A 21,117-nucleotide genomic window follows, 5' to 3' on the forward strand; every position below is an offset into this window, starting at 1 on the left:
GGGGAGGGAGGGGTGTGGGTGTTTGTGGGGGGAGGGAGGGGTGTGGTGTTTGTGGGGGGGGAGGGGTGTGGGTGTTTTGTGGGGGGGGAGGGGTGTGGGTGTTTGTGGGGAGGGAGGGGTGTGGGTGTTTGTGGGGGGGGAGGGAGGGGTGTGGGTGTTTGTGGGGGGGGAGGGAGGGGTGTGGGTGTTTGTGGGGGGGAGGGGTGTGGGTGTTTGTGGGGGGGGAGGGGTGTGGGTGTTTGTGGGGAGGGAGGGGTGTGGGTGTTTGTGGGGGGGAGGGAGGGGTGTGGGTGTTTGTGGGGGGGGAGGGAGGGGTGTGGGTGTTTGTGGGGGGGGAGGGAGGGGTGTGGGTGTTTGTGGGGGGGGAGGGGTGTGGGTGTTTGTGGGGGGGGAGGGGTGTGGGTGTTTGTGGGGAGGGAGGGGTGTGGGTGTTTGTGGGGGGGGAGGGAGGGGTGTGGGTGTTTGTGGGGGGGAGGGAGGGGTGTGGGTGTTTGTGGGGGGGGAGGGAGGGGTGTGGGTGTTTGTGGGGGGGAGGGAGGGGTGTGGGTGTTTGTGGGGGGGGAGGGGTGTGGGTGTTTGTGGGGGGGGGGAGGGAGGGGTGTGGGTGTTTGTGGGGGGGGGGGGAGGGAGGGGTGTGGGTGTTTGTGGGGGTGTGGGTGGTTGGGGGAGGGAGGAGGGGTGTGGGGGCGTTGCGCGGGGGGGAGGGGCGTTGCGCGGGGAGGGGTGTTGTTGGGAGGGGGAGGGTGTAATTGGGAATCGCGACATTCTGTAGCACATTTATTCCGATGCAAAAGTCAAACCCTGCGGATGCTGTAAATGTGGCCTGAGAGCAGACAATGGCGGGAGGCTCGGCCGGTCGGCCGGTGGCGGCTGTGGGGGGGGCGGAGAGAGGGAGAGGGGCCAAAGTGCGCGCTCGGGCACCTGTGGCCCAGGGCTGTCTGCCCGGAGCCGGGGCCCGCGGTGTCGCGGCCCGCCGCTCTCCCTCACCGGCCCCGCAGGTTGCAGTCCAGGAACAGCTCCGCCGACACGAACTTCTCCGCCCGCTCCAGCGTCGCGCGCCGGCTCTTCAGCACCGCGCGGGCCATCGGTGCGCCGCCCTCTGCCGTCCCCCCGCCCACACGGTGCGCCGCCCTCTGCCGTCCCCCCGCCCACACGGTGCGCCGCCCTCTGCCGTCCCCGCGCCGCACCGCGCCCGCCCACATCCGTTCCGCTTCCATCCCAACCACTTCATCTGTCACCCTTTAAATTAAATTGGTGCTCTCCACGCTCCCTTTTACAACAACAACTTGTATTTATATAGCGCCTTCAACGCAGTGAAATGTCCCAAGGCGCTTCACAGGTGATTATGCTTGATAAAACTCCTCTCTCCTGCTTATAAACTTCCATTCAACACACAACTTAAGGCTGTATTGTGATGTTATTCAGGCTACATGTTAACCTGCTTCCCTTAACAGTTGTTATTGGGGCTACATATTGATCTTGTGCACTTCCCTTAAGCATTGTATTGTTATTGAGGCTACAGCTTGAGTGGGAGACTTGGTGGTTCAGGGGTTGAATTCTTGCCTGTCACATGGGGGACCCTTCGATTCCCTGCTAATGCAGAGCTCTCCTTTTATATGTTCTCCAGATTTTTGAACTATCGGGGAATCAAGAGTTGCAGGGAGCAGGCAGGAGAGTGGCGTTGAGGCCAAGATCAAATCAGCCACGATCTTATTGAATGGCAGAGCAAACTCGAGGGGCCAAATGGCCTACTCCTGCTCCTATTATGTTCTTAACAGTTCTTATTTGGGTTACAAATTGATCTTGTGTACATCCCTTTAGCATTATTGACCTTACGAATCCCAATTACAGTCTCTCTCTCTTCTCCCTCCCGCCAACAAACTTGCGTCTTGATTTTTCAATTTTTTTTCACATTGGCACCACTGGAATATGTACAGGATCTTCTTATAATTTTTATCTTCTTATAATTTTTAATAGTTCTGACAAAGGACCATCGACATGAAACATTATCTGTTTCTCTTTTTCTTTTCCTTATCAGTAGGTAACCTTTAACATTGTTGCTGCCAAATTAAGTTAATCTATGGGTTAAGTCAGGGCAGGAGAGCTCGGACACGTGTTATGCTCCTCCTGTGCTATGTGGGAACTCAGGGACGCTTCCAGTGTCCCCGACGACATGATGTGCGGGAAGTGTGTTCTGCTGCAGCTTCTGACAGACCGCATTGCGGCACTGGAGCTGCGGGTGGATTCACTTTGGAGCATCCGCGATGCTGAGGATATCGAAAATAGCATGCTTAGTGAGTTGGTCAGAACGCAGGTAAAGGTTACACAGATAGGGAATGGATGACCAACAGCAAGAGCAGTGGAAGGAAGGTAGTGCAGAGGTCCCATGTGGTCATCCCCCTCCAAAACAGATACACCATTTTGGGTATTGTTGGGGGGGGATGACTCATCAGGGCAGAGCAGCAGCAGCCAAGTACATGGCATCATGGGTGGCTTTGCTGCACAGGAGGGAAGAAAAAAAGAGTGGGAGAGCTATAGTGTTAGGGGATTCTATTGTAAGGGGAATAGATAGATGTTCTGCAGCCGCAATCGAGACTCCAGGATGGTATGTTGCCTCCCTGGTGCAAGGGTCAAGGATGTCTCGGAGCGGCTGCAGGACATTTTGGAACGGGAGGGTGACCAGCCAGTTGTCGTGCTGCATATAGGTACCAATGATATAGTTAAAAAATGGGATGAGGTCCGACAAGATGAATTTAGGGAGCTTGGAGTTAAATTTAAAAGTCGGACCTCAAAGGTAGTAATCTCAGGATTGCTACCAGTGCCACGTGCTAGTCAGAGTATGAATCGCAGGATAGCTCAGATGAATATGTGGCTTGAGGAATGATGCAGAAGGGAGGGATTCAAAATCCTGGGACATTGGAACCGGTTCTGGGGGAGGTGGGACCAGTACAAACGGGACGGTCTGCACCTGGACAGGACCGGAACCAATGTCCTAGGGGGAGTGTTTGCTAGTGCTGTTGGGGAGGAGTTAAACTAATATGGCAGGGGGGATGGGAACCTATGCAGGGAGACAGAGGGAAGTAGAATGGGGGCAGAAGCAAAAGATAGAAAGAAGAAAAGTAAGTGAAAGGCAGAGAAACCCAAGGCAAAAATCAAAAAGGGCTACATTACAGCAAAATTCTAAAGATGCAAAGTGTGTTAAAAAGACAAGCCTGAAGGCTCTGTGCCTCAATGGAGTATTCGTAATAAGGTGGACAAATTAACTGCACAGGCAGCAATTAATGAATATGATATAATTGGCATCATGAAGACATGGCTCCAGGGTGACCAAGGCTGGGAACTCAGTATCCAGGGGTATTCAACATTCAGGAAGGATAGACAGAAAGGAAAAGGAGGTGGGGTAGCATTGCTGGTTAAAGAGGAAATTAACGCAATAGTAAGGAAGGACATTAGCTTGGATGATGCGGAATCTGTATGGGTGGAGCTGCGGAATACCAAAGGGCAGAAAATGCTAGTGGGAGTTATGTACAGACCACCAAACAGTAGTAGTGAGGTTGGGGACAGCATCAAACAAGAAATTAGGGACACGTGCAATAAAGGTACAGCAGTTATCATGGGTGACTTTAATCTACATATAGATTGGGCTAACCAAACTGGTAGCAATATGGTGGAAGAGGATTTCCTGGAGTGTATTAGGGATGGTTTTCTAGACCAATATGTCGAGGAACCAACTAGAGGGCTGGTCATCCTAGACTGGGTGATGCGTAATGAGAAAGGACTAATTAGCAATCTTGTTGTGCGAGACCCCTTAGGGAAGAGTGACCATAATATGGTAGAATTCTTTATTAAGATGGAGAGTGACACAGTTAATTCAGAGACTAGGGTCCTGAACTTAAGGAAAGGTAACTTTGAAGGTATGAGGCGTGAGTTGGCTAGAATAGACTGGCAAATGATACTTAAAGGGTTGACGGTGGATACGCAATGGCAAACATTTAAAGATCACATGGATGAACTTCAATAATTGTACATCCCTGTCTGGAGTAAAAATAAAACGGGGAAGGTGGCTCAACCGTGGCTAACAAGAGAAATTAAGGATAGTGTTAAATCCAAGGACGGGGCATATAAATTGACCAGAAAAAGAAGCAAACCTGAGGACTGGGAGAAATTTAGAATTCAGCAGAGGAGGACAAAGGGTTTAATTGGGTTAGGAAAATACAGTATGAGAGAAAGCTTGCTGGGAACATAAAAACTGACTGCAAAAGCTTCTATAGATATTCGAAGAGAAAAAGATTAGTGAAGACAAACGTAGGTCCCTTGCAGTCAGATTTATAATGGGGAACAAAGAAATAGCAGACCAGTTGAACAAATACTTTGGTCCTGTCTTCACGAAGGAAGACACAAATAACCTTCCGGAAGTACTACGGGACCGAGGGTCTAGTAAGAAGGAGGAACTGAAGGATATCCTCATTAGGCGGGAAATTGTGTTAGGGAAATTGAAGGGATTGAAGGTCGATAAATCCCCGGGGCCTGATAGTCTGCATCCCAGAGCACTTAAGGAAGTGGCCATAGAAATAACGGATGCATTGGTGATCATTTTCCAACAGTCTATCGACTCTGAATCAGTTACTGGAGGGTAACAAAAAATTTTTTTAAAAGGGAGAGAGAAAACGGGTAATTATAGACTGGTTAGCCTGACATCAGTAGTGGGGAAAATGTTGGAATCAATTATTAAAGATGAAATAGCAGTGCATTTGGAAAGCAGTGACAGGATCGGTCCAAAACAGCATGGATTTATGAAAGAGATTTATGCTTGACAAATCTTCTGGAATTTTTTGAGGGTGTAACTAGTAGAATGGACAAAGGAGAACGAGTGGATGTGGTGTATTTGGACTTTCAAAAGGCTTTTGACAAAGTTCCACACAAGAGATTGGTGTGCAAAATCAAAGCACGTGGTATTGGGGGCAATGTACTGACATGGATAGAGAACTGGTTGGCAGACAGGAAGCAGAGTCGGAATAAACGGGTCCTTTTCAGAATGGCAGGCAGTGATAAATATATATCTTTACAATATATATTAATGATTTAGATGAAGGAATTGAGTGTAATATCTCCAAGTTTGCAGATGACACTAAACTGGGTGGCGGTGTGAGCTGTGAGGAGGACGCTAAGAGGCTGCAAGGTGACTTGGACAGGTTCGGTGAGTGGGCAAATGCATGGCAGATGCAGTATAATGTGGATAAATGTGAGGTTATCCACTTTGGGGGAAAAAACACGAAGGCAGAATATTATCTGAATAGCGGCAGATTAGGAAAAGGGGAGGTTCAATGAGACCTGGGTGTCATGGTTCATCAGTCATTGAAAGATGGCATGCAGGTACAGCAGGCGGTGAAGAAGGCAAATGGTATGTTGGCCTTCATAGCTACGGGATTTGCGTATAGGTGCAGGGAGGTCTTACTGCAGTTGTACAGGGCCTTGGTGAGATCTCACCTGGAATATTGTGTTCAGTTTTGGTCTCCTAATCTGAGGAAGGACATTCTTGCTATTGATGGAATGCAGCAAAGGTTCACCAGACTAATTCCCGGGATGGCTGGACTGACATATGAGGAGTGACTGGATCAACTAGGCCTTTATAGACTGGAGTTTAGAAGGATGAGAGGGGACCTCATAGAAACATATAAGATTCTGACGGGACTGGACAGGTTAGATGTGGGAAGAATGTTCCCGATGTTGGGGAAGTCCAGAACCAGGGGACAGAGTCTTAGGATAAGAGGTAGGCCATTTAGGACTGAGATGAGGAGAAACTTCTTCATTCAGAGAGTTGTTAACCTGTGGAATTCCCTACCACAGAGAGTTGTTGAGGCCAGTTCATTGGATATATTCAAGAGGGAGTTAGATATGGCCCTTATGGCTAAAGGGATCAAGGGGTATGGAGAGAAAGCAGGAAAGGGGTACTGAGGGAATGATCAGCCATGATCTTAGTGAATGGTGGTGCAGGCTTGAAGGACCGAATGACCTACTCCTGCAACTATTTTCTATGTTTCTATGTTTCTCTCCACAGCAACAGGCAGTAACCTGACGTATCCACCTGCATCAAGTGCAGTGCAACACCTGCAAGCTCCTCCAGCCCTCCGAGAATTCTGTGTTCCTCCAAATCTGGCCTCTTGTGGATCCCCATTCCTATCGCCGCACTATTGGTGGCTGTCCCTTCGGCTACCTAAGCCCCAAGCTCTGATAGTCCTCCCGAAACTACTCTGCCTTTAACATGCTCCTTAAAACCCATCTCTCTGACCAAGCTTTTAATCACTATTCCTAATATCCTTCTTTGGCTCAGGGTCATTTTTTGTGGGTTTACACTCCTGTGAAACACCTTGGGGCGTTTTCCTACATTAAAGGCAGATTTGATGTGGCTTTTGTTAACAGGCTGCTTAACCGAAACATATACCCCAGTCAGGGGTAGCCAGTTTTCCAGCTTTGTTAGTAAAATTACTAAATTCAAATTTAAAAGGATTTGTACGCCAAGCAAATAGCTACAACTACATAATCAGATAATGCAAGTGGAAGAAAGATTTAAAGCTTTAGTTACTGGAAAAATCAATAGTGGAACTTCACTGTATGATATTCGATGTAGACTATCAGGGCCATTTGCCCCATCTTAGCTCATACATTCAATTTTTCTTTTTTAACTTTACATTTCCCTATCATGTCACCAATCTTTGAATGAATGCAAGTTATTTTTTGCTTCCACTATCCTATACAGAAACCCATTCTAAGTGTTGATCACTCTTTCTAAACAGTTCTTCGCTTTCAGCAGTTTTAATCCATGTTCCCATGTTCAAGAATTGTGGTATATCTGGATTAGTGATGTGGGTTCCTTTACCGTGTCAGTCATGGCTCAGTGGGTAGCACCCTCGCTTGAGTCAGAAGGGTGTGAGTTGAAATCCCACTCCAGAGACTTGAGCACTAAAATCTGGCCTGACACACCAATGCAATACTGAGGGGATGCTGTCTTTAAACTGAGGCCCTGTCTGCCCTCTCAGGTGGATGTAAAAGATCCCACGGCACTATTTTGAAGAGCAGGGGAGTTATCCCTGGTGTCCAGGCCAATACTTATCCTTCAATCAACGTCACAAAAACAGATTATCTGGTCCTTATCGCATTGCTGTTTGTGGGAGCTTGCTGTGCACAAATTAGCTGCTGCGTTTCCTACATTATAACAGTGGCTAAACGCCAAAAAGTACTTCATTGGCCGTAAAGCGCTTTGGGACTTCCTGAGGTCATGAAAGGCCCTGTGCAAATCCAAGTCATTCTTTTCTTTTTTTTCTCTGCAATTTAATATCTTGTGTACTTCTGTAACATCTCCTCCTTTCATGAATAACGAGTCACAGTTTTGCCTCATAACTTAATCTTTTGATACCAGGGATTAACATTGTGGCACTTCTCTACATCATTCTGCACATCATTCTGCACATCATTCTACACAACATCATTCTACACAGCCCCTCGAGCCTGCTCCGCCATTCAATAAGATCATGGTTGATCTGACCATGGACTCAGCTTCACTTCCCCGCCCGCTCCCCATAACCCTTCACTCCCTTATCACTCTGCCTTAAATATATTCAATGACCCAGCCTCCACAGCTCTCTGGGGCAGAGAATTCCACAGATTTACAACCCTCAGAGAAGAAATTTCTCCTCATCTCAGTTTTAAATGGGCGACCCCTTATTCTGAGACTATGTCCCCTAGTTTTAGTATCTAATCAAAGTACTCAATTTGACCAGGTGACTGTAGTATTATCACATCACCCAACTCATTTCTAACAGATCTAGTAGCACAATTCAACAATCTGTTTGCTTTTATTGCGACTCCAGTGATTTGAATGTCAAGTGGCAAATCTATTATTCCCAGACCTTGTCCACTTTACCAGCTTTTTACACCATTCAGTGTGCATGACATCTATTTTTCCTTCCAATGTGTAATACCTTGCACTTATTTGTACAGGTTATTGAATTTCATCTGCCACTTATTTGGCCATTAGCGGATTTTAATTGGGATTTTGAATCCACATTGTTAATGTAGATTAAGAACAGTACAGTACCCGTCACCAACCCGTGCAGCCTGCCATTCAGTACTTCTCATGCCTGATACAAGACTCCCAAAACAAGCACTCCACTCTGAGCTCCGTCACAACAGGTGAGCCCCAGGTGAGGGCAGAGAAAACGCTTCAAGGACACCCTCAAAGTCTCCTTGAAAAAATGCTACATCCCCACCGACCCTTGGGAATCCCTGGCCCAAGACATCCCTGGCTCAAAGTGGAGGAGAAGCATCCGAGAAGGCGCTGAACACCTCAAGTCTCTTCGTCAGGAGCATGCAGAAGCCAAGTACAAACAGGGAAGGAGCGCACGACAAACCAAGCACCCCACCCGCCCGTCCCTCCAACCACTGTCTGCCCCACCTGTGACCGAATCTGTAGATCCCACATTGGACTTATTAGTCACCTTCTAACTCATATTAGTGTGGAAGCAAGTCATCTTCGACTCCGGGGGACTGCCTAAGAAGACTTCTCATTTATATTGTGGGTAGTTGCATAAATATTGCACTTTTTTGAAGAAATGACATCCTATGTATACCTAGATTTCCAAACTAAAGTTCCTCATGGAAGGCTGCTCCTGCACTGAAAAGCAGCAGAGACCCAATGTCAAAACCTTTGTATGGTTCAAGAAGCAGCGGGTGGAAAGACTTGATAGGGGAGTGTTATCAGGATGTAGTGTCAGCCATGGCTCATTTAAAGACTTGCACTTAGACAGCGCTGTTCACGACTTCAGGCCAACCCTTAGCGCTTTACAGCCAATGAAGCATTTTGAAGTGTAGTCGCTATTGTAATGTAGGAAACACAGCAGCCAATTCACCCACATTAATGTAATAATGACCAGATAATCTGTATTTAGTGCAGTTGATCGAGGGATAAATATTGGCCAGGCCACCGGGGAGAACTCCCCTGCTCTTGTTCAAAATAATCCACATGCAGACAGGGCCTTGGTTTAACGTTCCATCTGAAAGACAGCACCTCAGACAATGCGGCACTCTTTCAGCACTGCACTGGAATGTCAACCTAGATTTTTGTCCTCCAGTCCCTGGAGTGCGACATGAACCTACAACCTTCTGACTCAGGTGAGAGCGCTACCCACTGAGCCACTGCTAACGCTACATCCTGACAAGTTCCCCATCCGCCACTTCTTTAACCAAAAACAATGATCTCTGCCGTTATTTTACACAGGATATACGGCACAGAAACAGGCCATTCAGCCCAACCGGTCTATGCCGGCGTTTATGCTCCACCCGAATCCCCCTCCTGTCTTTCCTCATCTAAATCTATCAGCAAAACTCTCTATTCCCTTCTCCCCCATATGCTTATCTAGCCTCTCCTTAAATGCATCGATACTATTCGCTTCAATCACTCCCTGTGGTAGTGAGTTCCACATTCTCACCACTCTCTGGGTAAAGAAGTTTCTTCTGAATTCCCTATTGGATTTCTTGGTGACTATCTTATATTGATGGCCTCTAGTTATGCTCTTCCCCACAAATGGAAACATTCTCTCTGTATCCACTCTATCAAAACCTTTCATCATTTTAAAGATCTCTATTAGGTCATCCCTCAGCCTTTTTTTCAAGAGACCCAGCCTGTTCATCCTTTCCCGATGTGTGTACCCTCGCATTTCTGGTATCATCTTTGTAAATCTTTTCTGCGCCCTCTCCAGTGCCTCTATATCTTTTTATATGGCGGCCAGAACTGTACGCAGTATTCTAAGTGTGGTCTAACCAAGATTCGATAAATGTTTAGCATAACTTCTCTACTTTTCAATTTTATCCCTCTAGAAATAAACCCTAGTGCTTGGTTTGCTTTTGATTGCCTTGCTAACCCGTGTCGTAGCTTTTAGTGATTTGTGTATTTGTACTCCAAGATCTCTTTGTTCCTCTACCCCACCCAGACTCGCACCCTCCAAGTAATAAGTGACCTCCCTATTCTTCCTACCAAAATATGCCAATTATATGCCCATTCTGCAAGTTTATTAACGTCTTCCTGTAATTTATTGCAGTCCTCCTCGGTATTGATTACCCGCCGCCCACCCAATTTGATATCAATCGCAAATTTAAAAATGGTGTTTTTGATTCCAAAGTCTAAATCGTTAATATAAATTGTGAACAACGGTGGTCCCAGCACTGATCTTTGTGAAACACCACTACCCACCTTCTGCCACTCTGAATAGCTACCCTTTACCCCTACTCTCTGCTTTCTGTCTTGAAGCCAGCTCGCTATCCATCCTGCTACTTGTCCCCTGACTCCGCATTCCCTGTCTATTATGGGGTCACCTTATCCAAGGCCTTTTGAAAATCTAGATAAATTACATATACTGCACTACCATTGTCTACTCTGTTACTTCTTCAAAAAATTCAATGAGGTCGGGCAAGCAAGGCTTTCCCTTTTGAAATCCATGCTGACTATTAATTATAATATTTTTGGTTTCTAGATGTTCTTCTATTTTCTCCTTTAGTAGGGACTCCATTATTTTTCCTACCACCAATGTTAAGCTGACTGGTCTATAATTCCCTGGACATGTTCTATCCCCCTTCTTGAATATAGATATTACATTTGCTATCTGCCAGTCATCTGGCACGATACCTTTTTCTAACGAATTATTAAATATGTGTAGTAATCATCTTAAAATAGCCACGGTTTAAATTAAGCACATTCCTTGATTATATGCAACATCCAAGCAGCACTGGTGTCTAACCTAGTCTGAACCACCTTGTACAACTGCACAATAGATCTCCAATTGCTTATCAACTATTAAACGCAGTTAATTCACACCGCAGAAATTACATCTCGGCCTGTCTAGCCACACATATTGTAACAATTCTAAATTTGTTGCCCTAAACATCAAATCTCTCTTCACTAGGTACAGAATGGCAGAGACACTCAGTAAAACAGAAATAGTTGGTAAACGTTTTCCTTTGATGTTTAGGGCAACAAATTTAGAATTGTTACAATATGTGCGGCTTGATAGGCCAAGATGTAATTTCTGTAGTGTGAATTAACTGCGTTTAATAGTTGTTAAGCAAATGGAGATCTATTGTGCAGTTGTACAATGTGGTTCAGACTGGGTTAGACACCAGTGCTGCTTGGATGTTGCATATAATCAACGAATGTGCTTAAACTTCAGGGGAAAAACATCCTCGTGATGCAGTGGTATTATCATTGTCTTCATTATTCCCACACTTAGCCTGTACATGGAAAAGGGGATAAACAGCTTGGTTCAAGAAAAGGCTTATGTGTATACCACCAGAGTTAACACCTTTCCAAGAACTAGCCAAGAGTAGTTATTAGGATGGATTGGGCTCAATTGCCATGCTCCCTTTGGTTAAAATATCCTAGACACAATTTAGGTTCACATAAATAGCTACTTGGGCACATTTCATCTTCGAGTTTCCCTATTTTATCTCCTCAGCTTCCCACACGTGACACAGCTCCTGTGATCACTTGCGTTAACTTATTCGTGGCCCAGGAAATTGGGGGTGGGTAGGAAGAGGGCACATATCTTACCTGCACCAAAAAACACAAACTCGCTTATTTGTTTTACAAATGTCCTGCAGAAGATTTTTAAGGGATGCTGAGTAGAAGCTGATTAAATTAACATAGCAGAATAAAAGACTTCAATTCTTTCCTGCATCTCTCGTGGAAAATTACACAGACTCAAGAGGAAGGTGGAAGAACACCAGTTTCAGATTCAAACCGGAGCTCACGCTTCAGATCCCAACACTGTTCCTAAGAACGCAAGAGCTAGGAGCAGGAGTAGGCCATTCGGCCGCTCAAGCCTGCCCCGCCATTCAATGAGATCATGGCTGATCTTCTACCTCAACTCCACTTTTCTGCACTATCCCCATATACCTTGATTCCCTTAATATCCAAAAATATATCGATCTCTAACCTCAATAACCCCAACAACGGAGCTTCCACAGCTCTCTGGGGTAGATAATTCCAAAGATTCACAACCCTCTGAGTGAAGAAATTTCTCCTCATCTCAGTCCTAAATGGCCGACCCCTTATTCTGGATCTAGACTCCCCAGCCAGGGGAAACATCCTCCCTGCATCTACCCTGTCAAGCCCTGTAAAAATTTTGTATGTTTCAATGAGATCATTTTTCATTCTTCTAAACTATGGAAAATCTCTCCTCATAGGACAATCCCCCCATCCCAGGAATCAGTCTGGTAAACCTTTGTTGCATTCTCTCTATGGCAAGTATGTCCTTCCTTAGATAAGGAGACCAAAACTGTACATAATACTCCAGGTGTGGTCTCACCAGGGCCCTTTATAAATGCAGTAAGATGTCTTTACTCATACTCAAATTCTCTTGTAATCAAGGCCAACATATTATTTAATTTCTTAATTGGTTGCTGTATCTTTCAGTGATTCGTGTAGGACACCTAGGTTGCTCTGAACACCAACATTTCCCAATCTCTCACCAATTAAAAAATACTCTGCTTTTCTATTTTTCCTGCCAAAGTGGATAACTTCACATTTCTCCACATTATATTCCATTTGCCACATTCTTGCCCACTCACTTAGTCGGTCTATATCCCCTTGAAGCCTCTTTGCATCCTCCTCATAACTTACATTCCCACCTAGCTTTGTATCATCAGCAAACTTGGATATATTATATTTGGTCCCCTCATCCAAATCATTGATATGTATTATGAATAGCTGAGACCCAAGCACTGATCCTTGCAGTACCCCACTAGTTACAGCCTGCCAAATTGAAAATGGCCCATTTATTCCTACTCTGTTTTCTGACCGTTAACCAATCCTCAATCCATGCCAGTATATTACTTCCAATCCCATGAGCCCTAACTTTGTTAAATTTCAGCCTTATCGAATGCGTTCTGATAATCCAAATACACCACATCCACTGGTTCCCCCATATCTATTCTGTTAGTTACTACCTCAAAAAACAGATTTGTCAAACATGATTTCCCTTTCATAAATTCATATTGACTCTGCCTAATCCTTTAAACTTTTCTAAGTGCCCTGTTACCACATCCTTAATAATAGATTCCAGCATTTTCCCCACTACTGATGTCATGCTAACTGGTCTGTAATTCCGCGTTTTCGCTCTCCTTTCTTAAATAGCGGGGTTACATTTGCTACCTTCCAATCCGCGAGAACCATTCTAGAATCTATGGAATTTTGAAAGATGACAACCAATGCATCCACTATCTCTATAGCCACCTCTTTCAAAACCCTAGGTTGGCCACCAGGTCCATGGGATTTATCGGCTTTTCCATCCGGAGCACACGGTTCTCCCTGCAAATTTCTTGAAGTAGAATCAAGGAATGGGGCTCCAAAGGCATTTCCTTCCTTGAGTAAATGGCAGGCAGATGTTGCACTGACCCCAAGATGCTGAGCCTATCAACTAGTGGAGGTAATGGGGACTTGAACCGAATCATAATAAATATATCTTTGTCTACTAGGCATTGGTCTCTCTGGACATCACACTTCAAAGTATCAGAGATCTTACATGGATAAATAGTTGGGAGTACAGAAACACGTATAGAACTTGAGGAGGCAACAGGGCACAGGAATTAGTTTCAGGTTGGTCGGATCAAAGAGCTATCACAGACACAATGGGCTGAATTGCCTCCTTCTGTGGTGTAACATTCTATGGTTATTTTTCTAGATGCAATTTTTTTTAATTTTTAAAAGCCAGCTATTTCAAGCGTGGAGAGTTAACCTCTTGTAGAATAGAATCACAGAATCTTACAACACAGAGGGAGGCCATTCAGCCTGAGCCGGCTCTTTGAAAGAGCTGTCCAATTTAGTCCCACACCCAGCTTTTTCCCCATAACCCTGCAAATCAGTTATCTTGAAGTACATGTCCAATTGCCTTCTGAAAGTTCCTATGGAATTTGATTCCACCATCCTTTCAGGTAGCGCTTTCCAGATCTTAACAGCCCTCTGTGAAAATCTCTCTCATTTCCCCTCTAGTTCTTTTGCAATTGTTTTAAATCTGTGACCTCTGGTTACTGACCCACTAGCCAGAGGAAATAATTTCTCTCTACTTGCTCAATTGAACCCCTCATGATCTTGAGCACCTCTATTAGGTCTCCGCTTACCTTCCTCTACCCTAAAGAGAACAATCCCAGCTTCTCCAATCTCTCCACAGCTCTGAAGTCCTTCATCCCCGGTATCATCCCAGTAAACCTCCTCTGTACCCATACCAAGGCCTTGACATCCTTCCTAAAGTGTGTTGCCCAGAATTGTACACAATACTCCCGCCGAGGCCTAACCAGTGATTTGTAAAGGTTTAGCATAACTTTTTTGTTTTTGTATTCAATGCCCCTAATTTACAAATCCAAGTAACCCGTACGCTTTCTTAACCGCCTTATCAGCTTGACTTGCCACCTCCAGATGGCTTCATGAATTTGCAGAAAGCTACAATTATTTGGATATGCCTCTTTAGATCACATAATGACAGGTATTTCTTGATGGCCTCAAGAGATAGATCAGATTAAACACAGCACCAACTCAGCAGTTAAACATTATAACCCAAGGCTCAGATCACACCCATGAGCAATACCATACCCTATGGATAGAACACTCAGGGCCATGTCTCGATTACAAAAAATGTGCATTGCTGATTGAGAAAGATTTCCCACCAGAGGCAGATTTGATAGAAGCTGATACATCAAGAAATAAAAAACAGCAAATACCTAAATATAGCATGGCAGAGTAACGTAGTTCTACTTTAACATTAAAGAGTTCTTGCGAGTTTCCACACATTAGGAAGGATGTCAAGGACTTGCAGAGGGTACAGAGAGGGTTTACCAGGATGATTCCGGGCATGAGGGACTTCTGTTATGCGGAGAGACTGGAAAAGCTGGGATTGTTCTCCTTAGAGCAGAGATGGATAAGGGGAGATTTAGTAGAGGTACAAAATTATGAGAGGTTTTGATTGCGAGTTTCCCCACTTTGGTTAGCTATCCTGCCACAGTACATGCATTATAAATTAAAGAAAATTAAGTGTTTACTCACCCAGTTAGCTTCTCTTTAAAGGCCCAAATGATTGTCTAATCATAAAATCGGAGAGATTTCAGAGCTGATGGATGCTTTTAGCCCATTGCGGCAGTACTTGGATCCAAATCGGAGTTCCCTACTCTAATCCTCTTTCCCTGCTCTTTCCCCGCACATAGCATAAGAACATAAGAAATAGTAGCAGGAGTCGGCCTTTTGGCCCCTTGACCCTGCTCCGCCATTCAATAAGATCTTGGCTGATCTGATCTTGACCTCAACTCCACTTCCCTGCACTCTCCCCATAACCCTAGACTCCCTTGTTGTTCAAAAATCTGTCTATCTCCACCTTAAATATGTTCAATGACCCAGCTTCCACGGCTCTCTGGGGTAGAGAATTCCAAAGATTCACGACCCTCAGAGAAGAAATTCCTCTTCATCAGCTCCGTTTTAAATGGGTGACCCCTTATTCTGAAACTATGCTCCCTAGTTCTAGATTCCCCCACGAGGGGAAACATCCTCTCTGCATCTACCCTGTCAAGCCCCCTCAGAATCTTATACATTTCAACCTTTTAATATTTTTGACCAAGCCTTTGTCCCAATTCCTTAAATGGCACATTTGCTGTAGCTTCAATATTTACTTAAATCTGTAGTCCTTAATATTTTGCAACTGATATATACTGGCTGTTCTTAAGCAAACGGGGATGAAACTGGATCCCTATCTACATTCAAAAAAAGGCTATGTTTTGTTATTGCATTTCAAAATGCAAGCAGTACAGCAATTAACCACCTACCTCTAGCCTAGTGAGGAAGATACCACAAGACAAGCTTACACTTCAGATATATAAAAAAGTCATTTCTATTACACATTTAAAATCACAGAAAACAAGCCAAAAAAAATTAATGAAAACAAATACACTTCACACAAGACAGCCAGATTTCAGCCCTGGCGATATTTTAATGGGAAATACTGAACTACAAGTCAAGTTTACAACTTCTGTATAGAAATCACACGTGGGTGGCCAAAGATCACAGTACAGAATACAAAAAGCAATATATATGCATTGTACAAGCTGGCTTAAAAGCCCTGCCTCTTATACTTTACAAAGTGAAAAAAGAGAGGTTGCTGGGGCAAACTGTACAAATCTGTCTCCGATATTGTCTGATCGCGATGTTGGTGAGCACAGTGGCCATCTGAACAGAGGCAACGTTTTGAAAATGGACAATTTGAGGCTAATGTCAACAGTCGGGCGACCGGATGTGTAGAAACTAGTTACAGGATTTCCAGCTGCCGTTAGCCAATTCTTGCCTCGATTAGATTGTTTCTTCTAACCCACGCCAAATCACTACCCAGTTTGGCCTGGGTAGCACAGGTGGACAACCCACGTCAGTGAGCATCGGGACAAGACGGAGGAGGAGATGTTGAAAATAATTTACATAGAAATTTATAAAATGTGGGCTAGCTTACGCCCAAATTACCAGTCTGCTCATTGTCAAAAGCAGAATATCGAGTTCCGTGGCTAATTGAGAGTTGTAACAAGACTAGAATACCGCTGAACATTTGCTCATGAAATGAAACAATTTCGGTTGCCATTAAGTCTAATTAAAATAATAATGGAACTTGTTGAAACATTTTGTAAAAAAAAATCACGTTTCAATTAGTTAAAAAAAACAGCTTGTGTATTATAAGATGGAGGGGTGGGGGGGAAGTGTTATTAAATGTATAAAACTGATTACCAGAGGAAAAATAATTAACAGTCTTGTGCTTCAGATATTACAGAGCACTTTCAGCATACGACAGACAGCAGTGAATGTTCTAGCCAGCCACATTTAAGGTTCAAACAAAATCTTTCAAAACTCAGCTATGCTCTTCTTTGTAACCCGTTTAAAACAAACACACCCAATGTGTTTCATCGTCTTCCAATAGTACCTATTGTGTCCACAAGAGGCTTCAAAATGCTAGAATCAAGATGCTTTAAAAAAATGTTCGAAATAAAATGCCCAAAACCGTTGAAACCATTTTTTTGCTGTAACATGAAATAATGCAGCGCGGAAAAACTTAGGGACTGCGTCAAATGAGACCGAATTATTTATCGATAATGCACTTCTGAAAAAAAAACACAACACTGAAAGGAAACTACAGAATGGAGAAAACCCGACTGGACAGCTGCCATGTTAGTAAGGGAGACCTTTCAGTCAGTCAACCACTTGCTCATGAACATCTTTTAATACCTGAAGCTATTAATCAAATGGGGATCAAATACTGCGTAAAACTGGAACCAGCAGTCTGCCAGACTTCCCACAGGAAGCGATTTGTGATTGGAAGACTAAGGCAGGTTTTAAAAACAAGGTCACAGGTGAGTTACCCTCAGAGACCCAGAGTTCAATGTTTCCATAAAGAAAGAAAAAGATGATTGGACAGCTCCAATGAGGTCCGCCATGAAGTTTGGTCCAGTTGTTAGACGAGCAAACTTGAATTAAAACTTAAAACAAAAAGGCCAAAATGTACTATGTAATGGCATGCTGCACAGGGACACTTAATGATGCAAGTGTTCTGTACATAATGAAATATCTTTTCACTAACAGAAATTCACACACAAAGAAAGCTACAATTACTCTGAAATCCCTTTGGTAAAAACTTTAATAATGGTGCCTCATTTTTTTCCATATTAACTAACTTCAAGCCACCTCATACTATGATACACAATAAGCTAGTAAGTAATGCTAGCACATTGATGCAGATTGTTTCATTTTAAAAAAAAGTCTGTTGACAATATGTACAGAGTATTTACAAAGACATAGCAGTGTTTTTTTTGTGTGTGGGAGCTGGTGTATGGCATTGGATGAGATGCCACAACATGGACACATTGCGCACTGGGGAAGGACCTGCTGTGCAAGTTGGTCACGGCCCCTTGAATAAAGCACTGTATTTCACCCTGTATTTGTTGATTTTCATGAAGTGCAGCGTTTCCGTTTCGCAGGTGGTTGTGCAAGGCAACATGCCTTCCAATCCCTCGCCCATTAGCCACTTGCTGGTTTCCGCTGCCATTTCGCGGGTCACGTGGTCCTTGCTCCACTTGTCCACCCAGGCCTGAAACCGCTGGTGTAGCCGCGTGCTGACTCGCTCGTGAGACTAAAGCCAAAGGGAAAAACAATGGGAGCCGTCAATCAAATTTAACAGGAGGCTGAATGACACCTCAATGGTTCCCTGGCTCCCACCTAAAGCGGTTGCCAAAGCAAGTTTCCCAACAATCAAAACCAAATGCATTCTCGCCTTATACCGTGATGGTGGAGGAAAGAAAGAGAATGGTCATTAACCAGCATCACCCAGACATTTCCTATCTTTTGAATGGCTTACAACATTATAACCAAATAGACGTTCATACATCCTTCTACATGGGGACTGTATGTAGTCTTGGGGGCAAGGTAGAGGATTGTTGGGTCAGTCTGCCCGTTTTCAGTTCCTCGTACGCCATAGCTGGAAGTTTATTACTGGTATCTGACCTCCACTGCTTGAAAATTCAAGGAAGCCATGGATAATAATCCAAGGCCCAATGATTACTTTTAGCAGTCAAAAGCCAATTGATTATTGAAACCAATTAGGATCTTATTAGCTGGGAAGTTTAGCAGTAAAACTCAATGCCAAATTCATAGGAAAGTGGCCTTGAACAGGGTTAGAGATTAGGGGGAAAAAAACAGCCCCACCCGAAATAGGATAGTGGGAATGTGAAGCTAACTCCCAGACAGTAGCTGATTCGGGGTCAATGGACACCTGTCAGAGAGAGGAGTATAAAAACCTGTTAAGAAGGGGACTAATGGTTCTAGAAATATAAATAATATTGCTGATTCCATTTCCCCCCCTTCCAGGGGAGCTAGGTGAACTAGTGCTCCCTAGAACAGGGGTTTAACTGATAGGTATTGGATTGGAAGGAGAAAGAGAATCCATGATATAATAAACCTACAGGCTCGGGATTGTGGAGGCTTGATGGGCTGAATGGTCCCTTCTCACTCCTGACTTTGCTCTTTTTACAAGTAGACCCCACAGAAAGGACACATTTTTAACGACCTGTCAGTATAATGAACTAAAGCTCGGTGCAGTATCGACATTCTGCTGCTAGATGGCAGTGACACTTAGTTAAAAAGTAATTCCAATAATCCGAAGGACGCTGAAGCTCTGTTTTATTTTTACTGCAACTATTATTTCTGATTGAATTTAAGCTTTGGGACTTTAGAAAACTGGATACGTCAAACCCGTTCCGCAGCATTAATTGCAATTTATTTTGATGTGACTACCATCTTCAAATGGAGAGCTGGACACCAGATAAATAGCTATGCCGAAGCACTTAAAGTGTAGTCTGTCCTTGACAATTAAATGTTGGAATGGGTTTATGTTAAAAAAACAAATTAGAGGTAAAGTTACATTAGCAGAAGTAAGAGAAAGGATTGGGGATAAGAATGGCTTTGATCCCAACCTTTACAATGAAGCCCTGCACACATTGCATGAATTTCCACAGTATTATCCATTAAGTGTTGCAGGCAGCAGCTGATTTGCTCTTATTACACATCACCGTGAGAAGAACCAGTATGGTTTGGAAGACGAGATTGGGGAAGAAGAGCGAGAATATGGGGAAAGAAGGGGCGACAAGGCAAGTAGAAATGTTTAAACTTGAGATAAAGACAGAAAATGTTAGAAAACACTCATCTGGGGAAAGAGAAATTCCAGTATTTTCTGTTTTTATTTCGGATTTCCAGAATCCGCAGTATTTTGCTTCAGTTTAAACGAGATTGTTTGCGAGTTAATTTTCGCAGTACACATTCCAACCACTGCAAGGAAACAGTCAGTAACTTGTAAACTCCTCCAGAGCATCGCAAATACGCGCTTCTCAAGCAATAGTGTTCGGACGCAATAATGAAAGACAAATAAATTCTAAAGGAGACTAAATTTAATCACTGCGGGGTAAAGCTTTGAATATGGAATTTATCCTAATTGGATTGTTCTTCGAATGAGCTGAATGGCCTCTTTCTGAGCAGTCCTAGTTTATGATTCTATGTTCCATGTCTTTACATTAAACAGCTATCACCTCTGCAAAAGCCCATGCCACTACCTTGAAGGTCCTACCAGCTTGATTACATTTAGAAATGACCAACTCATAAGCTCTGCCTTTATAGTTTTTTTAAGGGAGTTAGTTTATATTTCTAGCTCCCAGTCACTGTACACATAATGCTCCATTTGTACAGTCCTATGAGAGTTGATCACAAGTCATACCTAACCCCAGTTAGTAGCCAAACGGCTTATCTTAAAAATATTTTAGCCTTCAGCGTTGTAATGTATGCACTTGTGAGAATGCTCACAGGTTTGTAGAGCAGTTGTGTCTTTCGCGAAAGGTGGGCGCCAGAGGGACTGGAGTGCATCATCACCCCCGGCAACCAAATTTTGATTTGAATTGTGTCGATGTCCAAAATTTAATTTGTTTATTGTGCCGGTTGGGGGGCAGGAGGGCACTTGTATAATTTACGTGTTGGTGCCCTCAAAAAAACCCAACATAAGAATTAGGAACAGGAGTAGGCCATCTAGCCCCTCGAGCCTGCTCCGCCATTCAACAAGATCATGGCTGATCTGGCCGTGGACTCAGCTCCACTTACCCGCCCGCTCCCCATAACCCTTAATTCCCTTATTGGTTAAAAATCTATCTATCTGTGATTTGAATACATTCAATGAGCTGGCCTCATCTGCTTCCTTGGGCAGAGAATTCCACAGATTCACAACCCTCTGGGAGAAGAAATTCCTTCTCAACTCGGTTTTAAATTGGCTCCTCCGTATTTTGAGGCTGTGCCCCCTAGTTCTAGTCTCCCCGACCAGTGGAAACAAACTCTCTGCCTCTATCTTGTCTATCCCTTTCATTATTTTAAATGTTTCTATAAGATCACCCCTCATTCTTCTGAACTCTAATGAGTAAAGACCCAGTCTACTCAATCTATCATCATAAGGTAACCACCTCATCTCCGGAATCAGCCTAGTAGAAAAAAAACAGGGGGCACTTGTTTGAAAGTTTCTG

General features: G+C 44.0%; 2 protein-coding genes across 5 annotated transcripts in view; both read right to left on the bottom strand.

The window, feature by feature from the left end:
* The window catches only part of man2c1 (mannosidase, alpha, class 2C, member 1), a 97,476-nt gene extending 96,350 nt beyond the window's left edge, over window positions 1-1,126 (bottom strand). For both annotated transcript variants that reach the window (XM_070865131.1, XM_070865130.1), the window contains exon 1: window positions 988-1,126. In XM_070865131.1, coding sequence (XP_070721232.1) covers window positions 988-1,085 — 98 coding nt within the window. In that variant the 5' untranslated portion in view covers window positions 1,086-1,126. The remainder of the gene's footprint in view (window positions 1-987) is intronic.
* A 14,851-nt stretch (window positions 1,127-15,977) lies between these two features.
* The window catches only part of sin3aa (SIN3 transcription regulator family member Aa), a 142,763-nt gene continuing 137,623 nt past the window's right edge, over window positions 15,978-21,117 (bottom strand). For all 3 annotated transcript variants that reach the window (XM_070865133.1, XM_070865134.1, XM_070865132.1), the window contains one exon: window positions 15,978-18,194. In XM_070865133.1, coding sequence (XP_070721234.1) covers window positions 17,964-18,194 — 231 coding nt within the window. In that variant the 3' untranslated portion in view covers window positions 15,978-17,963. The remainder of the gene's footprint in view (window positions 18,195-21,117) is intronic.

The sequence above is a fragment of the Pristiophorus japonicus genome, chromosome 21 (genome assembly GCF_044704955.1).
Source record: "Pristiophorus japonicus isolate sPriJap1 chromosome 21, sPriJap1.hap1, whole genome shotgun sequence".
Classification (NCBI taxonomy): domain Eukaryota; kingdom Metazoa; phylum Chordata; class Chondrichthyes; family Pristiophoridae; genus Pristiophorus; species Pristiophorus japonicus.